We start from the raw sequence: 26,410 nt of genomic DNA, 5'->3' as shown, positions 1-26,410 counted from the left end.
CATTTAAATTCTACTAAAGCGCATACTCCGTATTGTTTCCAAGGCAGTGAGATGTATAGGCTTGTGACATTATGGATGAGCTCACTTTGTACTTGTTCCTGTTTAGAGGATATGAACACTTTGGAAAAAACATGTAACAGCCCCAACCCTGTGCTAGCCCCAGTCTATTTAGCAGTGAAATTATAATGTTATATATAAAGATAAAATTAATACAATAGATTTGTAAAAAATAATACATTTCCTACCACGTCATTCTAGCCATTTGTTCATTGGAGACATTTACCTGTATTGCACTAATCTCTCCCACACTCTTGGTTGCTAACTGTTCATACAGTTTTCTGGAGCGGTAGTAGGAGACAGATTGCCCAGGTTTTCTAGCAGTTTAAAAAGAAATATGTTCCTTTGAACTACATCTTTAAACAGCTATATGTGAACTACTACAAACTTTGTTTTTTAGACAGCAACTGAATTTAACCATAATAGAGGATTTGATTACCTGTGGATTGATAATGGAGGACATGAATGAGTAAGTATCCTCTGTATAGCACTGAATTATATGGTAGCATTATATAAATAAATAATACGTATATTAACAATAGAAAAGAGGTGAAATTATTTGGGATCCGGTCTGAAGATCGACAGTATCTAGGTCGACAATGTTTAGGTCGACCACTATAGGTCGACAGTCACTAGGTCGACATGGATGGAAGGTCGACAGGGTTTCTAGGTCGACATGTGCTAGGTCGACAGGTCTAAAGGTCGACATGAGTTTTTCACATTTTCTTTCTTTTTTTGAATTTTTTCATACTTAACGATCCACGTGGACTACGATTGGAACGGTAAAGTGTGCCGAGCGAAGCAGTTGCGGAGCGAAGGCACCATGCCCGAAGCATGGCGAGCGAAGCGAGCCATGCGAGGGGACGCGGTGCACTAATTTGGGATCCCGGTCACTCTACGAAGAAAACGACACAAAAAAAACACACCTCATGTCGACCTTTAGACCTGTCGACCTAGCACATGTCGACCTAGAAACCCTGTCGACCTTCCATCCATGTCGGCCTAGTGACTGTCGACCTATAGTGGTCGACCTAAACATTGTCGACCTAGATACTGTCGATTTGATGAACCACACCCAATTATTTATGCTATACACATTGCAGTATGAAAGACAACAGATTAGAGCAGTGGCAGCGCCAGGGTCAATAACACCAGTGAGGCCAATAGTACCCCCCTTGCACCCTAAAGGCGTGCACATCCGAAGAAGGGGTGTGACAGAGTACAAAGGGGCGTAATCCCATGGGAAGTCCTCCCACTGACATCACTACAGGGCATGGCCTCGTGGGAAGCTCCTAACTATAAAATCACATAATGACATCACTCCGGGGTGTGCCCAGCATTCCCGGAGATACTGGGCTGCCCCCAGAGATTAGTGTCTGCACTATTGGCTCCTTCTCAGTGACAGGAGCAGTTTGCTGCAAGATAATGTCACAATACAGCACCCAGCTCCTGCCACTGCGGACGAGCCGCCATTTTGGTGTCATCAACACACACCCCGCACCCCTCCTTGAGACACCTCTGGATTAAGCTGTCCAAGACAATGAAATGCATATCATTTAGATATTTCAGGAAATAAATAAGCATGTAGCTACCTATTCTTCTGATGTGTGCAGTACATCCTTATATATATATATATATATATTTATATACATATATAGTGTGTGTGTGTGTGTGTGTGTGTGTGTGTGTGTGTGTGTGTGCGTGCGTGTGTGTGTGTGTGTGTGTGTGTGTGCAGAGCCATCTTAACAGCAGTGTAGGCCCCTGGGCACAGCAATGCACTGGGCCCCCTACCCATGCTCCAGCGGTAGTGGTGGGAGGAGCTATCAGCAGCAGCTTTGACGTCCTGCGGGCAGTAGGGGGTGTTCTATCTTCTGCTCAGCATGTAGGACCTGAAGCAGTAACTTCTGATAATTACTCCTTTACAGCACAGATGGGGCTAAACTGTAGAAGGGGGCATTGGGCTGAATGAAGAAGCCCTGATACATGACTTCCAGGGTGGTAGGGGGTGTTTAATACATAGGGGAGGGGTGGATAGTGGAGTGGGCTTAATATTTATCATTTTCCGGTGGGAGGGCAGCTTGCTTGACTGCAGATATCTCAAGTTCCTGAAAATATATTTCTTAGCTTTGAATGGGATAAAAAACTAGAGAGTCCCACCTTTCAGAAGGTTCTGGGGAGTTGAGGATCAGAGTTCAGGAACCAGAGCAATTCACCAATGAAAATCTAAAACTGCATATTAGGCATGTGGAGCTGGAGCAGGGACCAGCTGCTTGAAGGCTGATATCTCTGGTTCTAGTGCATAGTAGAAACAAGCTGCCAGTGTCCACTAAAAGGGGAGAGTCACAGCTTTTGGCTTATACCCTTAGAAATACTCTAAGTCAGACAGAACCCGAAATATCGGGCTGGTAAGAGCAATTAACAGGCTTGGATGGGGACCACTGCTTTCAAGTCAGATATCTCCGGTTCCCCAGGGCCGATTTTCAAAAACTCAGCTATCAGCCTAGGGCCCTTATTCTCTTGGGGCCCTTGGGCAAGGGCCCATTGAGCCCATATGAAAAGACAGCCGTGTGTGTGTGTGTGTGTGTGTGTATATATATATATATGTCTTATACTGTAGTGTAGAAAGGTCCCTGTTCATGCAGGTTTTTAGAAGTGGAGATGTTGCCCATAGCAACCAAGCAAATTCTACTTATCATTTATCTAGCACCTTCCAGAAGATAAAATCTGATTGGTTGCTATCGGCAACATCTCCACTTCTAAAACTCCGTTCTTTAGTAACTATACCCCTTAGTCTCTTTGTATTGTCACTCATTGTTGCTGTGTCTAAGTGTACAATATCTTCACTTTGTGTCATGCACTTACTCACAGTTCAGTTAAATGGGTAAATGCAAGCAATCAGTGGAATGCACTAAGCTCTCTCTACACATCCTGAAATTCTTCATTCTCATAAGCGTCGGCGCCCCCAATTTGCCTATTTATGTGATTAAATGTACACTAATAAATTATAATACAATTGTTTATATTTCCAGCAAAAGTTTCGCTATTGTTGCATCTCTAGTTACTCATCTAACAATAAAAACAAAAGCAAATTGACAGTTAATCATGATTTATCCATCAGAATGACATATATGCTTTAAGATCAAACCATAGTCCAATTAATCTAAGAGGAGAAATAATCCTTCCTGACCCCAAACTGGCATTTGGACAATCCCATGCATCAACATACAGTTCATTGTTGTGTTATTAATGCCTGTGGCCCTGTATGTTCTGTTTAGAAAGGTGTACAATAAGGAAATATTGTAATAGGATAAAGGTTGCATTGTTGGGTCTTTATAGGAAGTATGTATCTATCAGTATAGGTAGAAGACTTTAGGTTGGAGGTAGCCTAACAAGGCGGGGATGCAGCGTAAGAAGTTCTGTCAGCAGGAGTAAGATGAGGTGATGAAAGGGGTAGAAAAGGAAAGGTCAGAAGCTGAGGGGCAATCAGGCTGTCTGTTGGGACAAGAGGTGAGATGAAGCATGGCTTACAATTAATTCACACTCTTGTCCCTATTTCAGAAGACAAATCATTTCACTGTCCTTGGAGATAGCTTCTTATTATTCAAAGGAATATAAAAGTTTATGTAAAATAAATTGAGTTAGAAGAACCTTTCACAAATATACTAGATTAAGTGGGTATAATTCTGAAAAATTCCACAGTAATGCATAGTGCAGTGGTTCTCAAACTTTTTTTGAATCACAGCGCCCTAGCCTAGACTGAGTATCAGAATATTTTTTTTACGGCACCTGTAGACCAAAAGTTTCTTACTGAGAAATTTAGAAAGAAATATTAAATGAGGTAAATTGTAATTATATGTCATCCTTGGGTTCAGTTATGTGGTGAGGGACAAGATTAGCTTCTGTTTGTCCACATATTTTATGATTAGCAGCCATCAGCACTGGTTTTGCCTATTACATTGGCCATAAATAAGTTGAATTGGACCACCAATCCAGGGCACCCCTGCAAGTGTACTGAGGCACCCCAGGGTGCCACGGCACACAGTTTGAAAACCACTGGCATAGCATCTTTCTCTTCTTATTGATTGCACAGTACATGCAAACATCCCGCCTTATCGTGCTATTCCAGCCACTGAGTTAAAGTTTCATCCATAATATCTTTACCAAGGACAAGAAATATAATATTCATAGTAAAATGTATAATTATAAATAATAATTATTTATTTATTAACAGTTTCTTATATATTGCCTATACACTGCAACAGAAATTGTGTGGCATAAATAATAATAATACATAAATAATAATAATAATAATAATAATAATAATAATAATAATGATCTTTAGCAAAACGTTGAGAGGAAGAAGTTCCCTGTCTAGTCCCTGATAGAGATGAGCGCCGGAAATTTTTCGGGTTTTGTGTTTTGGTTTTGGGTTCGGTTCCGCGGCCGTGTTTTGGGTTCGACCGCGTTTTGGCAAAACCTCACCGAATTTTTTTTGTCGGATTCGGGTGTGTTTTGGATTCGGGTGTTTTTTTCAAAAAACCCTAAAAAACAGCTTAAATCATAGAATTTGGGGGTAATTTTGATCCCAAAGTATTATTAACCTCAAAAAACATAATTTACACTCATTTTCAGCCTATTCTGAACACATCACACCTCACAATATTATTTTTAGTCCTAAAATTTGCACCGAGGTCGCTGTGTGAGTAAGATAAGCGACCCTAGTGGCCGACACAAACACCGGGCCCATCTAGGAGTGGCACTGCAGTGTCACGCAGGATGTCCCTTCCAAAAAACCCTCCCCAAACAGCACATGACGCAAAGAAAAAAAGAGGCGCAATGAGGTAGCTGTGTGAGTAAGATTAGCGACCCTAGTGGCCGACACAAACACCGGGCCCATCTAGGAGTGGCACTGCAGTGTCACGCAGGATGTCCCTTCCAAAAAACCCTCCCCAAACAGCACATGACGCAAAGAAAAAAAGAGGCGCAATGAGGTAGCTGACTGTGTGAGAAAGATAAGCGACCCTAGTGGCCGACACAAACACCGGGCCCATCTAGGAGTGGCACTGCAGTGTCACGCAGGATGTCCCTTCCAAAAAACCCTCCCCAAACAGCACATGACGCAAAGAAAAAAAGAGGCGCAATGAGGTAGCTGACTGTGTGAGAAAGATAAGCGACCCTAGTGGCCGACACAAACACCGGGCCCATCTAGGAGTGGCACTGCAGTGTCACGCAGGATGTCCCTTCCAAAAAACCCTCCCCAAACAGCACATGACGCAAAGAAAAAAAGAGGCGCAATGAGGTAGCTGACTGTGTGAGAAAGATAAGCGGCCCTAGTGGCCGACACAAACACCGGGCCCATCTAGGAGTGGCACTGCAGTGTCACGCAGGATGTCCCTTCCAAAAAACCCTCCCCAAACAGCACATGACGCAAAGAAAAAAAGAGGCGCAATGAGGTAGCTGTGTGAGTAAGATTAGCGACCCTAGTGGCCGACACAAACACCGGGCCCATCTAGGAGTGGCACTGCAGTGTCACGCAGGATGGCCCTTCCAAAAAACCCTCCCCAAACAGCACATGACGCAAAGAAAAAAAGAGGCGCAATGAGGTAGCTGACTGTGTGAGTAAGATTAGCGACCCTAGTGGCCGACACAAACACCGGGCACATCTAGGAGTGGCACTGCAGTGTCACGCAGGATGTCCCTTCCAAAAAACCCTCCCCAAACAGCACATGACGCAAAGAAAAAAAGAGGCGCAATGAGGTAGCTGTGTGAGTAAGATTAGCGACCCTAGTGGCCGACACAAACACCGGGCCCATCTAGGAGTGGCACTGCAGTGTCACGCAGGATGTCCCTTCCAAAAAACCCTCCCCAATCAGCACATGATGCAAAGAAAAAGAAAAGAAAAAAGAGGTGCAAGATGGAATTATCCTTGGGCCCTCCCACCCACCCTTATGTTGTATAAACAAAACAGGACATGCACACTTTAACCAACCCATCATTTCAGTGACAGGGTCTGCCACACGACTGTGACTGATATGACGGGTTGGTTTGGACCCCCCCCAAAAAAGAAGCAATTAATCTCTCCTTGCACAAACTGGCTCTACAGAGGCAAGATGTCCACCTCATCTTCACCCTCCGATATATCACCGTGTACATCCCCCTCCTCACAGATTATCAATTCGTCCCCACTGGAATCCACCATCTCAGCTCCCTGTGTACTTTGTGGAGGCAATTGCTGCTGGTCAATGTCTCCGCGGAGGAATTGATTATAATTCATTTTAATGAACATCATCTTCTCCACATTTTCTGGATGTAACCTCGTACGCCGATTGCTGACAAGGTGAGCGGCGGCACTAAACACTCTTTCGGAGTACACACTTGTGGGAGGGCAACTTAGGTAGAATAAAGCCAGTTTGTGCAAGGGCCTCCAAATTGCCTCTTTTTCCTGCCAGTATAAGTACGGACTGTGTGACGTGCCTACTTGGATGCGGTCACTCATATAATCCTCCACCATTCTATCAATGTTGAGAGAATCATATGCAGTGACAGTAGACGACATGTCCGTAATCGTTGTCAGGTCCTTCAGTCCGGACCAGATGTCAGCATCAGCAGTCGCTCCAGACTGCCCTGCATCACCGCCAGCGGGTGGGCTCGGAATTCTGAGCCTTTTCCTCGCACCCCCAGTTGCGGGAGAATGTGAAGGAGGAGATGTTGACAGGTCGCGTTCCGCTTGACTTGACAATTTTGTCACCAGCAGGTCTTTCAACCCCAGCAGACCTGTGTCTGCCGGAAAGAGAGATCCAAGGTAGGCTTTAAATCTAGGATCGAGCACGGTGGCCAAAATGTAGTGCTCTGATTTCAACAGATTGACCACCCGTGAATCCTTGTTAAGCGAATTAAGGGCTGCATCCACAAGTCCCACATGCCTAGCGGAATCGCTCCGTGTTAGCTCCTTCTTCAATGCCTCCAGCTTCTTCTGCAAAAGCCTGATGAGGGGAATGACCTGACTCAGGCTGGCAGTGTCTGAACTGACTTCACGTGTGGCAAGTTCAAAGGGCATCAGAACCTTGCACAACGTTGAAATCATTCTCCACTGCACTTGAGACAGGTGCATTCCATCTCCTATATCGTGCTCAATTGTATAGGCTTGAATGGCCTTTTGCTGCTCCTCCAACCTCTGAAGCATATAGAGGGTTGAATTCCACCTCGTTACCACTTCTTGCTTCAGATGATGGCAGGGCAGGTTCAGTAGTTTTTGGTGGTGCTCCAGTCTTCTGTACGTGGTGCCTGTACGCCGAAAGTGTCCCGCAATTTTTCTGGCCACCGACAGCATCTCTTGCACGCCCCTGTCGTTTTTTAAAAAATTCTGCACCACCAAATTCAAGGTATGTGCAAAACATGGGACGTGCTGGAATTTGCCCATATTTAATGCACACACAATATTGCTGGCGTTGTCCGATGCCACAAATCCACAGGAGAGTCCAATTGGGGTAAGCCATTCCGCGATGATCTTCCTCAGTTGCCGTAAGAGGTTTTCAGCTGTGTGCGTATTCTGGAAAGCGGTGATACAAAGCGTAGCCTGCCTAGGAAAGAGTTGGCGTTTGCGAGATGCTGCTACTGGTGCCGCCGCTGCTGTTCTTGCGGCGGGAGTCCATACATCTACCCAGTGGGCTGTCACAGTCATATAGTCCTGACCCTGCCCTGCTCCACTTGTCCACATGTCCGTGGTTAAGTGGACATTGGGTACAACTGCATTTTTTAGGACACTGGTGAGTCTTTTTCTGACGTCCGTGTACATTCTCGGTATCGCCTGCCTAGAGAAGTGGAACCTAGATGGTATTTGGTAACGGGGGCACACTGCCTCAATAAATTGTCTAGTTCCCTGTGAACTAACGGCGGATACCGGACGCACGTCTAACACCAACATAGTTGTCAAGGACTCAGTTATCCGCTTTGCAGTAGGATGACTGCTGTGATATTTCATCTTCCTCGCAAAGGACTGTTGAACAGTCAATTGCTTACTGGAAGTAGTACAAGTGGGCTTACGACTTCCCCTCTGGGATGACCATCGACTCCCAGCGGCAACAACAGCAGCGCCAGCAGCAGTAGGCGTTACACGCAAGGATGCATCGGAGGAATCCCAGGCAGGAGAGGACTCGTCAGACTTGCCAGTGACATGGCCTGCAGGACTATTGGCATTCCTGGGGAAGGAGGAAATTGACACTGAGGGAGTTGGTGGGGTGGTTTGCGTGAGCTTGGTTACAAGAGGAAGGGATTTACTGGTCAGTGGACTGCTTCCGCTGTCACCCAAAGTTTTTGAACTTGTCACTGACTTATTATGAATGCGCTGCAGGTGACGTATAAGGGAGGATGTTCCGAGGTGGTTAACGTCCTTACCCCTACTTATTACAGCTTGACAAAGGGAACACACGGCTTGACACCTGTTGTCCGCATTTCTGGTGAAATACCTCCACACCGAAGAGCTGATTTTTTTGGTATTTTCACCTGGCATGTCAACGGCCATATTCCTCCCACGGACAACAGGTGTCTCCCCGGGTGCCTGACTTAAACAAACCACCTCACCATCAGAATCCTCCTGGTCAATTTCCTCCCCAGCGCCAGCAACACCCATATCCTCCTCATCCTGGTGTACTTCAACACTGACATCTTCAATCTGACTATCAGGAACTGGACTGCGGGTGCTCCTTCCAGCACTTGCAGGGGGCATGCAAATAGTGGAAGGCGCATGCTCTTCACGTCCAGTGTTGGGAAGGTCAGGCATCGCAAACGACACAATTGGACTCTCCTTGTGGATTTGGGATTTCAAAGAACGCACAGTTCTTTGCGGTGCTTTTGCCAGCTTGAGTCTTTTCAGTTTTCTAGCGAGAGGCTGAGTGCTTCCATCCTCATGTGAAGCTGAACCACTAGCCATGAACATAGGCCAGGGCCTCAGCCGTTCCTTGCCACTCCGTGTGGTAAATGGCATATTGGCAAGTTTACGCTTCTCCTCCGACAATTTTATTTTAGGTTTTGGAGTCCTTTTTTTTCTGATATTTGGTGTTTTGGATTTGACATGCTCTGTACTATGACATTGGGCATCGGCCTTGGCAGACGACGTTGCTGGCATTTCATCGTCTCGGCCATGACTAGTGGCAGCAGCTTCAGCACGAGGTGGAAGTGGATCTTGATCTTTCCCTAATTTTGGAACCTCAACTTTTTTGTTCTCCATATTTTATAGGCAGAACTAAAAGGCACCTCAGGTAAACAATGGAGATGGATGGATTGGATACTAGTATACAATTATGGACGGACTGCCACGGTTAGGTGGTATAAAAAAACCACGGTTAGGTGGTATATATTATAATAATAATACAATTATGGATGGACGGACTGCCTGCCGACTGCCGACACAGAGGTAGCCACAGCCGTGAACTACCGCACTGTACACTGGTTGATAAAGAGATAGTAGTATACTCGTAACAACTAGTATGACACTATGACGACGGTATAAAGAATGAAAAAAAAACCACGGTTAGGTGGTATATATTATAATAATAATACAATTATGGATGGACGGACTGCCTGCCGACTGCCGACACAGAGGTAGCCACAGCCGTGAACTACCGCACTGTACACTGGTTGATAAAGAGATAGTAGTATACTCGTAACAACTAGTATGACACTATGACGACGGTATAAAGAATGAAAAAAAAACCACGGTTAGGTGGTATATATTATAATAATAATACAATTATGGATGGACGGACTGCCTGCCGACTGCCGACACAGAGGTAGCCACAGCCGTGAACTACCGCACTGTACACTGGTTGATAAAGAGATAGTAGTATACTCGTAACAACTAGTATGACACTATGACGACGGTATAAAGAATGAAAAAAAAACCACGGTTAGGTGGTATATATTATAATAATAATACAATTATGGATGGACGGACTGCCTGCCGACTGCCGACACAGAGGTAGCCACAGCCGTGAACTACCGCACTGTACACTGGTTGATAAAGAGATAGTAGTATACTCGTAACAACTAGTATGACACTATGACGACGGTATAAAGAAAGAAAAAAAAATACCACAGTTAGGTGGTATATATTATAATAATAATACAATTATGGATGGACGGACTGCCTGCCGACTGCCGACACAGAGGTAGCCACAGCCGTGAACTACCGCACTGTACACTGGTTGATAAAGAGATAGTAGTATACTCGTAACAACTAGTATGACACTATGACGACGGTATAAAGAATGAAAAAAAAACCACGGTTAGGTGGTATATATTATAATAATAATACAATTATGGATGGACGGACTGCCTGCCGACTGCCGACACAGAGGTAGCCACAGCCGTGAACTACCGCACTGTACACTGGTTGATAAAGAGATAGTAGTATACTCGTAACAACTAGTATGACACTATGACGACGGTATAAAGAATGAAAAAAAAACCACGGTTAGGTGGTATATATTATAATAATAATACAATTATGGATGGACGGACTGCCTGCCGACTGCCGACACAGAGGTAGCCACAGCCGTGAACTACCGCACTGTACACTGGTTGATAAAGAGATAGTAGTATACTCGTAACAACTAGTATGACACTATGACGACGGTATAAAGAATGAAAAAAAAACCACGGTTAGGTGGTATATATTATAATAATAATACAATTATGGATGGACGGACTGCCTGCCGACTGCCGACACAGAGGTAGCCACAGCCGTGAACTACCGCACTGTACACTGGTTGATAAAGAGATAGTAGTATACTCGTAACAACTAGTATGACACTATGACGGTATAAAGAATGAAAAAAAAACCACGGTTAGGTGGTATATATTATAATAATAATACAATTATGGATGGACGGACTGCCTGCCGACTGCCGACACAGAGGTAGCCACAGCCGTGAACTACCGCACTGTACACTGGTTGATAAAGAGATAGTAGTATACTCGTAACAACTAGTATGACACTATGACGACGGTATAAAGAAAGAAAAAAAAATACCACGGTTAGGTGGTATATATTGTAATACAATTATGGATGGACGGACTGCCTGCCGAGTTCCGACTGCCGACACAGAGGTAGCCACAGCCGTGAACTACCGCACTGTACTGTGTCTGCTGCTAATATAGACTGGTTGATAAAGAGATAGTATACAATACATACAACAATATACTACTATACTGGTGGTCAGGCACTGGTCACCACTAGTCACACTGGCAGTGGCACTCCTGCAGCAAAAGTGTGCACTGTTTAATTTTAAATTAATATAATATTATGTACTCCTGGGGGCTCCTGCTATAACAACCTGCAGTGCTCCCCAGTCTCCCCCACAATTATTATAAGCTTTGCCTTTTATACATTGATGTGCAGCACACTGGGCTGAGCTGAGTGCACACAGACTGAGTCACACTGTGTGACTGGCTGCTGCTGTGTATCGTTTTTTTTCAGGCAGAGAACGGATATAGCAGAGAACGGATATATTATATTAAAATAAATAAAAGTTAACTAACAACAACTGCACTGGTCACTGTGGTAAACTCTGTCTGACTCTGCACAATCTCTCTCTCTCTTCTAATCTAATTTCTAATGGAGAGGACGCCAGCCACGTCCTCTCCCTATCAATCTCAATGCACGTGTGAAAATGGCGGCGACGCGCGGCTCCTTATATAGAATCCGAGTCTCGCGAGAATCCGACAGCGTCATGATGACGTTCGGGCGCGCTCGGGTTAACCGAGCAAGGCGGGAGGATCCGAGTCTGCTCGGACCCGTGAAAAAAACATGAAGTTCGTGCGGGTTCGGTTTCAGAGAAACCGAACCCGCTCATCTCTAGTTTACAATACATTTTTAAATGCCTGGGCAAAAGACTAATTGACATGTATAATTTCACATTGTGATTAAACCACATCTCCAGCAGGACAAACAGTGCACTTAACCACTGAACCACTTATTTCCCCTCGGTTATAGGTCAGCACACTAGAATAGCTTATTTAAACAACATTACAATTATATGAAGACACTTGGCTAGGGTGATGTGACAATACGTCCTTGCTGTTAAGAGTCCGGTGATTACTACGAATATCATCACCTATTGAGCTAACACACCAGCCAAAATGTTCACTGTCCTCTAAAGATTGTTCTGGGCGGAAATCAGTGACAAAACACATGCACATTTTAAAAGATCTGACCCAAGAGAGAGATAAGATGTTATGAGCATGTTCAGACAGGAGTAAAGAAGATTAAAGGATGAAATGTCAACAGTGTTTAGGATTTTAAAGGAAATAGCTAGCTTTAAAATTAGTGTTTTGGCAAAAACATCTCTGTGTTGTTCTATTATGTATTGTAAAGGCAACCTAGATCTGTAACATCAGTTTCACATGTTGAAAGGATTTCAGCAACTTATTTTCCTAATTTGAGACTGTAGATAAAAGGCTGTTTTTAGACGATATAGTTTATGATCTGGCTGAGATAAGATAATTTATGAGTCTCCCGTGTTTGGGCAAGCCATGAGTCATTGCCATTAAAGTTTCCAGTCCTGTTTAGACAGATGTGATAGGCTATAGGATATATCATTTGCACAATGGTACCTTGCTGATTCCACAACTCCTTTGATCAAGCTCACCACTAAAATCATACAATTACTGCTGTATAAACTAAGGTGTCTGTGTGTAATCAGTATGTATTCAAAGTCCCAAGTAATAGCTATATGTTTTGTGATGCGTACATAAACATTATTACTTTTTATCAGTAAAGCACATTTATACAAACATATCTCCCAAGACTTCATATAGCCAGAGGCACTCTTATGATTTGTGTAAACTGACTCCTATTTCGATAAGGAAACACATTCTCTCACTATAGCAGCCATTGGTTCACACTATAATATAAAACAAGTTTATTATATCTAAGAATATAAGCTTGCGGGCAGGGGCCTCTTACCTCTTTGACTCTGTTATTACCCACTGTTAATTTATTACTGTTTTATTCCCAATTGCAAAGTGCAACTGCACTGTATAAATAAATGTTAATAATAAAATAATAATAATACAGAATGACTATTTCTTTTTATTAAACAATAAAGTAAATAGTAATACAATACGTTAGGGTCTTATATACAGAGCTGTCTTAACAGCAGTGTAGGCCCCTGGGCATAGCAATGCACTGGGGCCACTACCCATCCTCCAGCAGTAGGGGTGAGGGGTGGTCTTCAGTATGCCGACTGACGGGATTCCGGTGCACAGTATACCGGCACCGGAATCCCGACAGCCGGCATACCGACACTTATTCCCCCTGGTGGGAGTCCACGACCCCCCTGGTGGGAGAATAAAATAGCGTGGCGCACTTAGCGCGCCACCGTGCCCGTAGCGTGGCGAGAGCAGCGAGCCCGCAAGGGGCTCATTTGCGCTCGCCACACTGTCGGTAAGCCGGCGGTCGGGCTCCCGGCGCCGGTATGCTGGTCGCCGGGAGCCCGACCGCCGGCATACCATACTGAACCCAGGGTGAGGGGTGCTATCAGCGGCAGCTTTGATGTCCCGCGGGCGGTAGGGGGTGTTCTATCTTCCACCAGTGAGGCCAATAGTACCCCCCTTGCACCCTAAAGGCGTGCACATCCGAAGAAGGGGTGTGACAGAGTACAAAGGGGCGTAATCCCATGGGAAGTCCTCCCACTGACATCACTACAGGGCATGGCCTCGTGGGAAGCTCCTAATTACAAAATCACATAATGACATCACTCCGGGGGTGTGCCCAGCATTCCCCGAGATACTGGGCTGCCCCCAGAGACTAGTGTCTGCACTATCGGCTCCTTCTCAGTGACAGGAGCAGTTTGCTGCAAGATAATATCACAATACAGTACCCAGCTCCTGCCACTGCGGACGAGCCGCCATTTTGGTGTCATCAACACACACCCCGCACCCCTCCTTGAGACACCTCTGGATTAAGCTGTCCAAGACAATGAAATGAATATCATTTAGATATTTCAGGAAATAAATAAGCATGTAGCTACCTATTCTTCTGATGTGTGCACTACATCCTTTATATATATATATATATATATATATTTATTTTGTGTGTGTGTGCAGAGTCAACTTAACAGCAGTGTAGGCCCCTGGGCACAGCAATGCACTGGGCCCCCTACCCATGCTCCAGCGGTAGGGGTGGGAGGAGCTATCAGCAGCAGCTTTGACGTCCCGCGGGCAGTAGGTGGTGTTCTATCTTCTGCTCAGCATGTAGGACCTGAAGCAGTAATTTCTGCTAATTACTCCTTTACTGCACAGATGGGGCTAAACTGTAGAAGGGGGCATTGGGCTGAATAAAGAAGCCCTGGTACATGACTTCCAGGGTGGTAGGGGGTGTTTAATAAGTAAGGGAGGGGTGGATAGTGGAGTGGGCTTAATATTTATCATTTTCCGGTGAGAGGGCAGCTTGCTTGACTGCATATATCTCATGTTCCTGAAAATATATTTCTTTGAATAGGATAAAAAAAACTAGAGAGTCCCACCTTTCAGGAGATAATGGGGACTTGGGGATCAGAGTTTGCCAGCGGCTGGGCTCCCGACGACCAGCATACCGGTGCCGGAATCCCAACCGCCGGCATACAGACATCTTTTCTCCCTCTTGGGGGTCCACGACTCCCCTGAAGGGAGAACAGATAGCGTCCGTGCCCGCAGCGTGGTGAGCGCAGGGGGCCCGCAAGGGGCTCATTTGAACTCACCCAGCTGTCGGTATGCCGGCGATCGGGATTCCGTCGCCGGTATGCTGGTCGCCGGGAGCCCAGCCGCCGGCATACCCTACTACACCCTTCCCCAGGGCCGATTTTCAAAAATCTGGTACCCCTGGAAAGAGGGGACCCTCAGCTATCAGTCTAGGGCCCTTATACTCCTGGGGCCCCTGGGCAAGAGCCCATTGAGCCCATACGAAAAGACGGCCCTGCTTATATATACACATATATATAATTAATCAGTGACGTGCGGTGGGGTGAGGCAGGTAAGGCACAGCCTTTCCTGTCATACTAACGTTTGTGCCAGAGTTTTGACTGTATAAAGTATATGAAAAATAAAAAGAATTTGTTTGTAATATCTTCTTTGCATTATTCTAATCATTTTTATAGTCAAAATGCTGGAGTAAAAAGTATGTGGCTCACCTGCCAATCTTTTCCACACATCTCTGATCAAAACTCAGCAAATTTACAGAAGTTTTTATATACCTCTGCACCTGTGTATAATGCCCACATGCACCATTTGGCTCATACAGTATATTGCATGTAAATCTGGCTCTGGTGCCAAACAGTTCCTTCTGAGCCATTTAGTTCACCGCACGTCCCTTAGACCTACTTTTATGGGCACTGTAGAAAGCTTCTTGTTGCTAAGCTCCGCCCCCATCATGGGAAAATGTAGCAATTTGTGGCTCTGCAGTAGGGAACGGGGCTAAATGACACAAATTTGCATCATTTAGCCCCATCCCCTCTATACAGAACCGAAATCCCAGATATAATCTCCTCATCCTGCCCGCGTCACTAGAAATCGGGCCAGATGCAGGAGATTAGGACACTCTTTCGTGGGTGCGGGGGATTGGCCAAAAGATCGTGAGTCTCCTGCAACTTTTGGGAGAGTATGCAAGTATCTTTTAGACAGACAGTAAATGAAGTACACCATTGGGGACTATTTATCATTAAATATTTGTGGGATATTCCTGCAAATATTAGGGATCACCCGAATGTACTATGGATTACAGCAAATTTCTACTGCTGTACTCCATTTCCGACAGCATCCTTATCTCCCATATGGTTTCTAATGCAAAGCATTCTAGTGCTTGGCCCTGATAGGATAACACCATCTCCAGATGGCGTTACCCTATGGTTCTCCTAATTTGCAGATTTTTATTGGAGAGATTGTCTGTCGACTTCTGATGATGCATGCGTCGGTTATCAGCCATGCAAGTGCATTGACTGCCAGGAAACTGAATCAGGAAGCAGTGTGATAGCTTTACGCTATTAAACTTTTTCCAGCCGTTCACCAGGACAGGGTCTTATAGGAGCCCATCTCCTGGAAACAGGATTTTACTACATTTTGAGTGAAAATATTAATTTTCACTTTGTGAATGTGGGAGAAAAATATTTATTACATAAAAATGTGGTGCCATGGGGTAGTCACCGGTTGGTGGTCCACAACCAAATCTAGTTATTTATGGTGGCAATCATAAGATATGTGGACAAACAGAAGTGAAACCATCTCCACCACCACACAACTGTATCTAAGTATGATAGGTAAGAACAATGTTCTTCATTTAATCATTTTTGTGAATCTCTCAATATGAAACATTTGTCCTAAGGGTGCCTAGCAAAAATGACTGATACTCTAAGGCGCCATGATTCAAGAAACTTTAGGAACCACTGGATTAGGGGACACTTTGCTGCTGGACAGGGGATATAATCAGAAGTAAATTCAGGGTCAGGCCGTCCCTAGGCACATTATCGTTCTCTACCCCCCATCACATCACTGCCCTCATCATCCACTTCATATTGGGTTGATCCTGATGCCTTCAGACTGCAAAAGCAGCCCCAATCTTTCCCCCTCCGAGTCCAAACTCCTGCACCGCCGTGTACTGCCTACTGCCCCCCCCCCCCCCAACAGCTGCAAAGTAAATAATAAGTTGCAATGTCACATAAGGGGAGCCTTCTGTCCCAACCCCCATGAAGTGGTGCCCCTAGAGGCATGCCTCCCATGCTTAGTGAGAAATTCACCACTGCATATAGCCATATTTAGCATTGCTCATACCAGACAGGCCTTGCTGCATGACAGCTCCCATCATAACATATCATATGAACAAGATTTTAATGTCATTGTTTCTTATTTTAAATACTCATCTTTAATACACTGAAAATCCAAGAATATAATTAGATCAATAAAATTGAAGATTACATACAGAAGAGACTATACAGTAATTTAATATAGATATATTGGGACATTTCCACTGACAAAAACATTCCATGAACAAATCTGCTAGTTCTGAGGCAGTCCTTGGAAATTAGGAACTGTCTCCATTCTATTCTTACTCACCCTCAGGATAACAGTGTGCTGTGCCAAAAATCATAATAGCATACTGTAAACGCTCGTTTCCTGCATAAAACATCCTTGCTACAAATAGACTTGTATATACAACAGCATAAACAACAACAACAACAACATAAAAACAATGTTACATTAAAATACTTATATCTGTATGAAAACAAGGCATATTAATATAAACTGACAATATTTCTAAAATCCACTGAAGAAAAGACATTAGGCAGGGAAATCCGGTGCTTCTAACTGCATGTTGTATTGTATCATTTCGTTCATTAGTAGTTGCCCAAAACAACCAATCAGATTCTGTCATTTGTGTAATTTCAAAGACTGTGTTAGAAAAATAACAGAAGATCACAGGGTGCTTTGGGTAACTTCTCCACTTTATGGGTCAGATGTACTAAGCCTTGGAGAGAGATAAAGTGGAGAGAAACTACCAACCAGTCATGCTTTTCTACTCTCCCGGAATGGCTGGGAGGCTCCAGAAACCCATGTGGCACTTTCGGCCCCCGGAAAGAAAGACAAGTCTCCCAGAGCTGGCTCGCCACCTGTGACTACCTGAGCAAAAGTAAGTGGGGCAATGATGCGATTCGATTTGAATTGCGTTTTTGTAGCCCCGCCTCCCATAGAAGGACTTCTGGATGTCGGTAAGTATGAGTCACAGTAAGATTTGCATCTGATAATGAAATGTATTATGTATATATTGGTTTTATAAATGTATATAAATAACTGGTTATAAATAAGTATTATGATATTGATTCAACGTAGGACAGATTTAATGCATGAACTATTTTGACTTGACACATCTTAACTTAGATTGATTCTTAACTAAAACTTACAGTTAAAAATGTTACTTTTAACCATTATGGCAAAACTATGCTGGCTGTACTTACAGAGCACACTACTTGGCCTCAACATCCTCAAGGTCAAGGCTGCACCTTCATTAGCACACATCCAGTAGGTAGTGCTGGCCAGCCAATAAGTACACCACTTATAGTGTACCAACCTCAAATTAAGTAGAGAGCTGTACTTAGTAATACTCAGTGAAAACAGTGTTAATTCCAGAGAACACTTCATTGAAATTCAAATGATGCCTAACACTGCATTTCCACCGAATTTCACTCCCCCTGGGAAATGCTCCATGCAATGTTTTTCCTAGGTATCCTCTGTTTCTGTTTTATAGCACAGGAAAAAAAACATTTAGGGGCCTGTTTAGCAAGCATTTTTGTTATCATAAAATTACGTGGAAACAGCATTTTCTGCATAATTTTGTGAATCGTGGCTATATGCTAACAGCCTAATGCAGGAAATTTCAATGAAATCTGCAGAATGTTAGTAAGTACTGCAGACAGCAATTCCCAGATGGCGTAAACAGCTTTAGGCCTACAGAGGCATTTTCACAGAAGAGGGATCTTACGAGCTCACCAGTGTGTTCTTTTTTTTCTCAGAATGTACCAAACTGTAGATTTAGCTACTCCAAATACAATGGCTTCACCACAGCATGCAAACAATTCATAAGCCTAAACCCTAAAGAACAGAAAAGCCATATTAGACTTTGCCCAAAAAAAACCCATCTAATACAGCCAGCCAGTTATGGAACCACATTCTTTGGGCAGATGGGAAAAAAAATCAGTATTGGAATGGCTCATAATGAGATGGTGACACTGGGCCTAATTCATGTTTGTACTCACTTGACTATGCAGCTGCGATATTTTAGGCTACAGAATTGCTAATGTTAGAAAGTGAAGCTGCCACCCTAAAATTAAAAGAGACGCCCACTGGAGCGATTGCAAAGTCACAAATTCGCAGCTTACATGCAAGTACGAGGAACATCGACTGTAAGGGTATACCTATGGCTACGCAAACTGGCCGCAGCAATTGCAACGCTAGTGCCATGTTTCTCTAAATACATGATCCCACCTGAAGGCAGATACACACCCAGAAAACGACCATGACACACCAGCATTTTTGCCGCCATTCCCCATTGACTCCCCCTATCGGTCCCTTCCTGCCAATCACTCTGCGATCACGGCACATGCGCAGTCTGCAGATAATCGCTCACTTGTGTGAAGAGCACCCTTTGCGTACACACAAATTAGGCCCAATATGGGCATGCACAGGGAAATCTTTCACAAATGTAAGACTCCCGGGGAAGTAACACCCAGGGTCATTACCTCACATAGCCAGGATATTCTCATTAAAAATGAAAATATTTGTTGTGATACGGACTGTTAATAATCACTGCAGTGCCGCAGCTATTAATACATAGGTCCCATAGGCTCATCATTGTAACATGGCTGTGCAGGACCACCTCTCTGTGCCGCACAGCCCACCGGTGAGCTATCGGCCATGGCTGTGCACTGACCACAGAGTCTCTAGAAACATGGATTCACGGGAAGCCACCAAGTTGGAGCATATGAGTAAACTTTAGCTATTAGGTGGTGGTAATGCAGCTTTAACTGAACAAGCTTCTTACCTCATCCTGTATTGTAATTATAGGATAAATATATGTTTGTTTCTAATCCTGGTTTAATCAAATCTGATGTGTTGATGTATAGACCTGTGAGGGGAAACACCCCATTGACTCACAAACATGTTCTAGACTCCAAAATATATACGCGCCCACCGAGTTCATTTCTGCGTGTTTTGTAGGGTTTTATGGTGTCTGTAACTGTGTATACAGTATGTAGGATTTTATAAACATTTGTTTCTGAATGTTGCAGTATACACATAAAAAAGTGTTTTTTTGTGTGTGTTTTTTATTCTTTGGTTTATTTTATAACAAATAATTAATGCATTTTATTTCCCATTCCCAATGTTAGGAATATACATTTTGAACGTAAATCAACAGAAATTGGTCCAGGATTACATGGACCACATATACTTATTTGCATGCAGTGTTGTACCCATCTCTCCGGCCTCCCGCCCCATAGCTAGCACACACTGTCATCATCATTAATACACACTTGCACTAGCCCTATCTTCGGTGCAAACTAAAAGTGAACCGTACAGTATTTACCCTTAGCCCACAATTGCTTCAGGAAACGTCACAAAATATTACCAACATGATGCAGTCCAATTACACTTCCCTTTAAGATGCGACGGAAAAGCGTACGGCTCTGTATCCCACATACAGAGCCGGCCCTAGCCAATTTGATGCCCTAGGCAAAATTTTGTCTGGTGCCCCCTAGCTCCGCCGCTAGTTCTGCATCTGTACCTGCAACGCTCAGGTAGTGGGGCCCACCGGGGGGTTACCCTGTGGGCCAGTTCAACTCTGCACAATGCCACACAGTAATGACCATAATACATATAATTCCACACAGTAAAGGAACCTTACACATATGCCCCACATTAGTAATGCCCATAATACACATAATGCCACACAGTAATGCACCTTACACATATGCCCCACATTAGTAATGCCCATAATACACATATACTGCCACAGATACTGCCACACTTGCTGGTTATACAAAAAGATCAGTATCAAACATGTAGAAACTGTCCATTCTCTTCACTATTCAGTGTGTTTGCTGGTGTCTGTTACTGCATGCCCTTTACTTTATACTGTGGGAGTGATATGCTCTGCCCTCCAGTCTGATGTGTCCAAAAGTCACGCTGCACTGATGTTTCATATAGAAATAGCACAACGCAACTTACTGACCACGTTACAGTGCTAGATGGCAGGGGAATTTTACGGTATGGACTGACTAGGAAATAAAGTGTGGGGAGAACACTGCCCATGTTATGTCCCTGCAGACACCTGGGGTTTGCACAGGGATAAGGGACACACACAGGATGGCAGGGTCCCCCTCCCCCATGTGCACAAGCAGTATAGGTGATGTCAGATTTATGTGAAGCAGTCTTCCAAAATACACATGTGTTATCATAAGAAGCCATCCAGTAATAACCTTATATAGTCAGTGAAAATGTCACAGGTCCAGGAATTGCATTTACTGGGTGTCTGCTGTCTGTCTGAGGTCTCACAAGTCAGGGGCATTCAAGCATGTCAAAGGAAGTTTAAGGCACAGTGTGCATTTTTTTTGACAAATGTAAACAGCAGTGTATACAAGTACTGATTGAATACATTTGGAAAGTAACAGTTAGTTTGCGGACTGTCCCTCTCAGCATGAGATGCTGCAGGGACATGCTTGGATGCCCCTAGACATGCTTGAATGCCCTAGGCAAATGCCTAGCCTGCCTATAGCTAAGGCCGGCTCTGCCCACATACTTGCATACGATTGGTTCTGCAACGTGTGCAGAGGTTCAACTTTACATCCCCCCGTTAGTGAAAACTGTTGTATTCCTATTTCACAGATTAGGTAAGATGCTCACTTGTCTTATGTTCACAGAGGTCTCTGCGCATGAAGGCTACCATCAGCTGTGCACAGATCAGGTTAAGCAATGAAGACTGCTGTTGTACAATGAATTTAGCACCCTTCCTGAATCGGCAGTCTGTCTAATTGATGTCATCTGTAGCCATGTCAGGGCTTTTGATTTGAGAAATTGACCTATTTGCTATTTCTACATAAATGATGAATATGAAAGCAAAATAACCTGCAAATGTAGTTATCTAATACTGGCTAGTCCATGGCAGAGTTACAGGTGCATGCATTACCTACTCCTCCCCCCACTAGACAAATCTCACTAAGAGTATTATACATATATATATATATATATATATATATATATATATGTATATATATATATATATATAGATGAGTAGCTGTGTGGCAAACAGCGGCACTCAGAGACTGACAAAGCCAAATGAAAGTAAAGTGCTGGTGCTATTTATTCCATAAAACAGGCTAAGTATTCCAACGTTTCGGGGCGCGCAAGCTCCTTTGTCAAGGTAAGCCAAATACAGAGTATATATGTATATCCTATATAATAAAAGGATAACGCTGCTCCTTACCACCATGGGGTGAATTCAAGTGTTTTGCGCACTGGTGGCCACCAAACATTTAATTGTTGCTCCGTTCGGGCGCACACAGCCACTGGCGCTGACATTACTGCTATATTGTTACATCATTTTGATGGGCTGGGAACTAGTATATATATATATATATATATATATATATATATATATATATCTTTTATGAAGATTACTCACTTCCTGGGCGGAGAGGTGACAGGTAGTAAGCCATATCTTTCAGTGCCTGCAGGAATTTGCTCAGCGTTGGCATATCACATCCGTTAATAGCAGTTGGTATACCTAAGTACTGTATGTAATACAGAGTTTTCTTGTTTAACTTGCCTTATGATTATTGTTAGTAGCATTAGCTAATTTACCTTATATGCGTACTGCTATCACTATTAGGACAGTGACTGAAACAATATAGCACAGACACTGGAGGCGTTATATAGGAGAGCATCAGCTACAGCATCAGATGGTGAGAGTAACCCAATGAGCATTATGGAATTGGAAGTGGCACTAGATCTAACACATCCTGCCACACTGCTTCACAGCTGTGATCTCAGCAACCCATAATGCTATTTCTAATTAGCAACTATGTAATAGCATAGCAATACATTCAGAAATAAACTCTAAGAATATATATTACGGGGTAACGAGGATCCTGCACCCATGCTTAGTAATACCTTTTTGTGACCGAGAATAGACATTGATAGTATATCCACCCAAATAAAATCTGTGTATGTAAATATACATAGAAAAGTATGCCTATATTTACATTGTGCCTTATTATATACCTGTGTTTTATACTCAAGCTAACACACTATTGAAACTGTTAGTTTTATATAACTTTCTAACAATTTTGGATATTTAAATCAGGTTCAAATAGTAATTCAGCCACAATTCAGCCATACGTGCAGTAAAATCAGACTATATACCTCTCTTCCAGTGTGGCAGAATAGCAAATGTTTTGTGCCAGTTGAACATTGTCACACAGTCAATCGGATCTTGCCGCTTTCTATGCCCTTGAGTATTTTCCAGTAGGCAGTGTTTGCAATCTTCTGCTTAAAATCCTTTTCTTCTGTTGTTAATTGAAGACTATAGAATATATGGCTTCCTGTTCAGTATCCATGATTGCCGGCATTACTGAGGTTCTGTGCACAATATGTACAGCCAGCTATCTGGAAAAAAAGAGGCAGCTGTAAGAGGAACTGGAGGATGGATTCTTGTCTCTGCAACAGAGGAAACTGACCTAAGAGCTCAATCAGTGCTTGCTCTTTCAGAGGCTGTGTTTCTGAACTGTAGGTGGCTCCCAGCCAGGAGTGACTAAAAAAAAGGGAGCAGCCCTAAGGAATGTATCTCCCTCAGTTGATAAGCCAAGATGACTGGATGGGTTGAAACTACCTCTGTTATGAGAGCACCCCTGAAAATACCTGATATATTACACAACCTTAGCACACACTGTGCAGTTTAGTTTAAATAGCTTTACTACAACATAATAGAATAACAATATGCAGTGAGAAGTAACGGGGGCAATCAGCTGTAAAATCTACTGCAAATAAAGATTCCAGATAATCCACACATGAGTAAATGTTATTTTATTATACTTGAACTCATATTGTACCAGTCATAAAAGTTTAGATTTGCAGGTTTTCAAGATCTCTTAAATGTGAAAGCGTATGTGTCAGGTTGCTCGTATTGCACTTTCACATAGTAGCTCAGACGTGCAATACTCATACAGGTTGAGTATGCCTTATCCAAAATGCTTGGGACTAGAGGTATTTTGGATATGGGATTTTTCCGTATTTTGGAATAATTGCATACCATAATGAGATATCATGGTGATGGGACCCAAGTCTAAGCACATAATGTATTTATGTTACATATACACCTTATACACACAGCCTGAAGGTCATTTTAGCCAATATTTTTTATAACTTTGTGCATTAAACAAAGTGTGTGTACATTCACACAATTCATTTATGTTTCTTATACACCTTATACACACAGCCTGAAGGTCATTTAATACAATGTTTTTAATAACTTTGCGTATTAAACAAAGTTTGTGTACATTGAGACATCAAAAAACAAAAGTTTCACTATCCTACTCTCACTCAAAAAAGTCCGTATTTCGGAATATTCCGTATTTCGGATATTTGGATATGGGATACTCAACCTGTATAAGTAATCTGTATATATAGTACCCAGCCACAAATAACTGTGGCAGGGTAGGGAGAGGCAGGCTGGCTGGCTAGCCCTGTTCCCCCATGCTTGCAACTGCTTAAGGCCTCAAAGCTACTGGTATCACTACAGGCGTAGCCAGAACTTTGTGGTTGCCATAGCATTTTGAAGGGGCTCCTATCCCAATGCTTCTAGAAAGACACCTCTCTCCATCGATGGGTCACTTTATGCCCCATAGTAGTAACCTACTTAATGTTAGGCCCCATAGTAGTGCGCTATTTCAGCATCCCCATTTCATGTTATGCCATACTATAGTGCCCCCAGTTCAAAATATTCCACATTATTCCAAACAGTGCCTTTTTTTCCCATTATACCACACAATATTCCCAGTACATAATATGCTACATTGAAGTGCCCCCTATTCATATTATGCTACATTCATATTGTGCCAATTGTGTATTTCCCCCAGTTCATATTATTCCACAATTTGGGGCCCGAGTTCATAATGTGCAACATTACTATATTGCAGTACCCCCAGTTCATAGAATGCCATATACAGAGCCCCAGTTTATATTATGTCAAATTATAGTGCTCCACTTGATATTATGTAATGCTATACAGTCTACAGTTTATATTGTGCCACATTACAGTGCCCTTCTGTTCATATTATGCCATATTACAAACCCCCAGTTCAGATTATGCCACATTACTGATATTATGTAACGCTATACAGTCTACAGTTTATATTGTGCCACATTACAGTGCCCTTCTGTCAGGGGCGAATCCAGAAGAAAATGATAGGGGGGGGCACCATGGAAGGGGCAAGTACATTTGCGTGCGGCTGTGCATGGTGCAGTGTGCAGGGGGCAGCGTTTGAGGGGCAGGGGGCAGCGTGTGAGGGTCAAGGTGCAGGGGGCTGTGTGTGAGGTGCTGGGTACAGTGGGCAGTGTGTGAGGGGCAGGGGGCAGCATAATAATGCCCAAGTAGTAGCACCCCGTAATACACATAATGCCCACCACAGTAGCGCTTCTTATACAATGCCCACAGTTGTAGCGCTCATTATGCAATATCCACTGTACTGGTAGTGCCCCTTATATAGACCCCATAGCAGTGGTGCCCTTTATGCAATGCCCGTATTGCCCCCAGTAGTAATGTTGCCTGTAGTAATACCCCCAGTCATTTATTGCCCTAGTAGTTATGCCCCCAGTGGTAATGCGCCTGCAGTTATGACCCCAGTAGTTTACCCCCCCCCCTTTAGTTTAGCCTCCCAGTAGTAATGCCCCCAGTAGTTTGCCTGCTTGTAGTTTAGCCACCAGTAGTAATGCCCCCCTGTAGTTTGCCCCATTGTAGTTTAGCCCCTGTAGTTATGCCCCCCCTTGTAGTTTAGCCCCCAGTAGTAATGCACCCAGTAGTTTGGCCCCTGTAGTTATCCCCCAGTAGTTTGGCCCCTGTAGTTTGGCCTCCCTGTAGTTTAGCCCAAAGTAGTAATGCCCCTGTAGTTACGCCACCAGTAGTAATGCCCCTGTAGTTACGCTGCCAGTAGTAATGCCCTCCTGTAGTATGCCCCCAGTAGTTAGCCCTTTGTAGTTTGTTCCCTTGTAGCTTACCCCCAGTAGTTTGCCCCCTTGTAGTTGGCCCCCAGTAATAATGCCCCCCAGTAATAATGTCCCCCAGTAGTTTGCCCCTAGTAGATGCCCCCCAGTAATAATGTCCCCCAGTAGTTTGCCCCCAGTAGATGCCCCCAGTAATAATGTCCCCCCAGTAGTTTGCCCCCAGTAGATGCCCCCCAGTAAAAATGTCCCCCAGTAGCTGCCCCCAGTAGTATTGCCCCAATAGATGACACCCCAGTAGTAATGCCCCCAGTAGTAATACCCTCCCCAGCAGTAATGCCCCTTGTTGATGCCCCCCCCAGTAGTAATGTTCCTCCATAATTTGCCCCCAGTAGATACCCCCACTGCACTAAGGAAGATTAAAAAAAACTTCATACTTACCGAGCCCCGTTCCCGCTTCCAGACTTCCTCCTGGCGTCCTCTCCTCAGCACTATGAGAGAGACGTAATGACTGATGTCTCTCCAATAGCGCACGCCGCACAGTGACAGCGCCAGAAGCCGGAGCTCAGTACTGAGCTCCTGCCTCCGGCTGCCGCTGTGCAGGGAGACGGGCGCCCGC

The 26,410-nt window shown here is 43.9% G+C and overlaps 1 protein-coding gene across 2 annotated transcripts in view; it reads right to left on the bottom strand.

The window, feature by feature from the left end:
- Positions 1 to 26,410, bottom strand: part of LOC135056420 (uncharacterized) — a 243,261-nt gene that overhangs the window by 73,823 nt on the left and 143,028 nt on the right. The window contains exon 4 of one of the 2 annotated variants that reach the window (XM_063961561.1): positions 22,999 to 23,241. Coding sequence is in view for 1 of the 2 variants with exons in the window: in XM_063961563.1 (XP_063817633.1) it covers positions 22,999 to 23,047 (49 nt within the window). In the remaining variant the exon portion in view is untranslated. Of the gene's footprint in view, positions 1 to 22,998; positions 23,345 to 26,410 lie in introns of those variants that run through there. The other variant, XM_063961563.1, reaches the window with a different exon arrangement.

Source organism: Pseudophryne corroboree, chromosome 3 (genome assembly GCF_028390025.1).
Source record: "Pseudophryne corroboree isolate aPseCor3 chromosome 3, aPseCor3.hap2, whole genome shotgun sequence".
Classification (NCBI taxonomy): domain Eukaryota; kingdom Metazoa; phylum Chordata; class Amphibia; order Anura; family Myobatrachidae; genus Pseudophryne; species Pseudophryne corroboree.
This window is presented reverse-complemented; position numbering and strand designations above follow the sequence as displayed.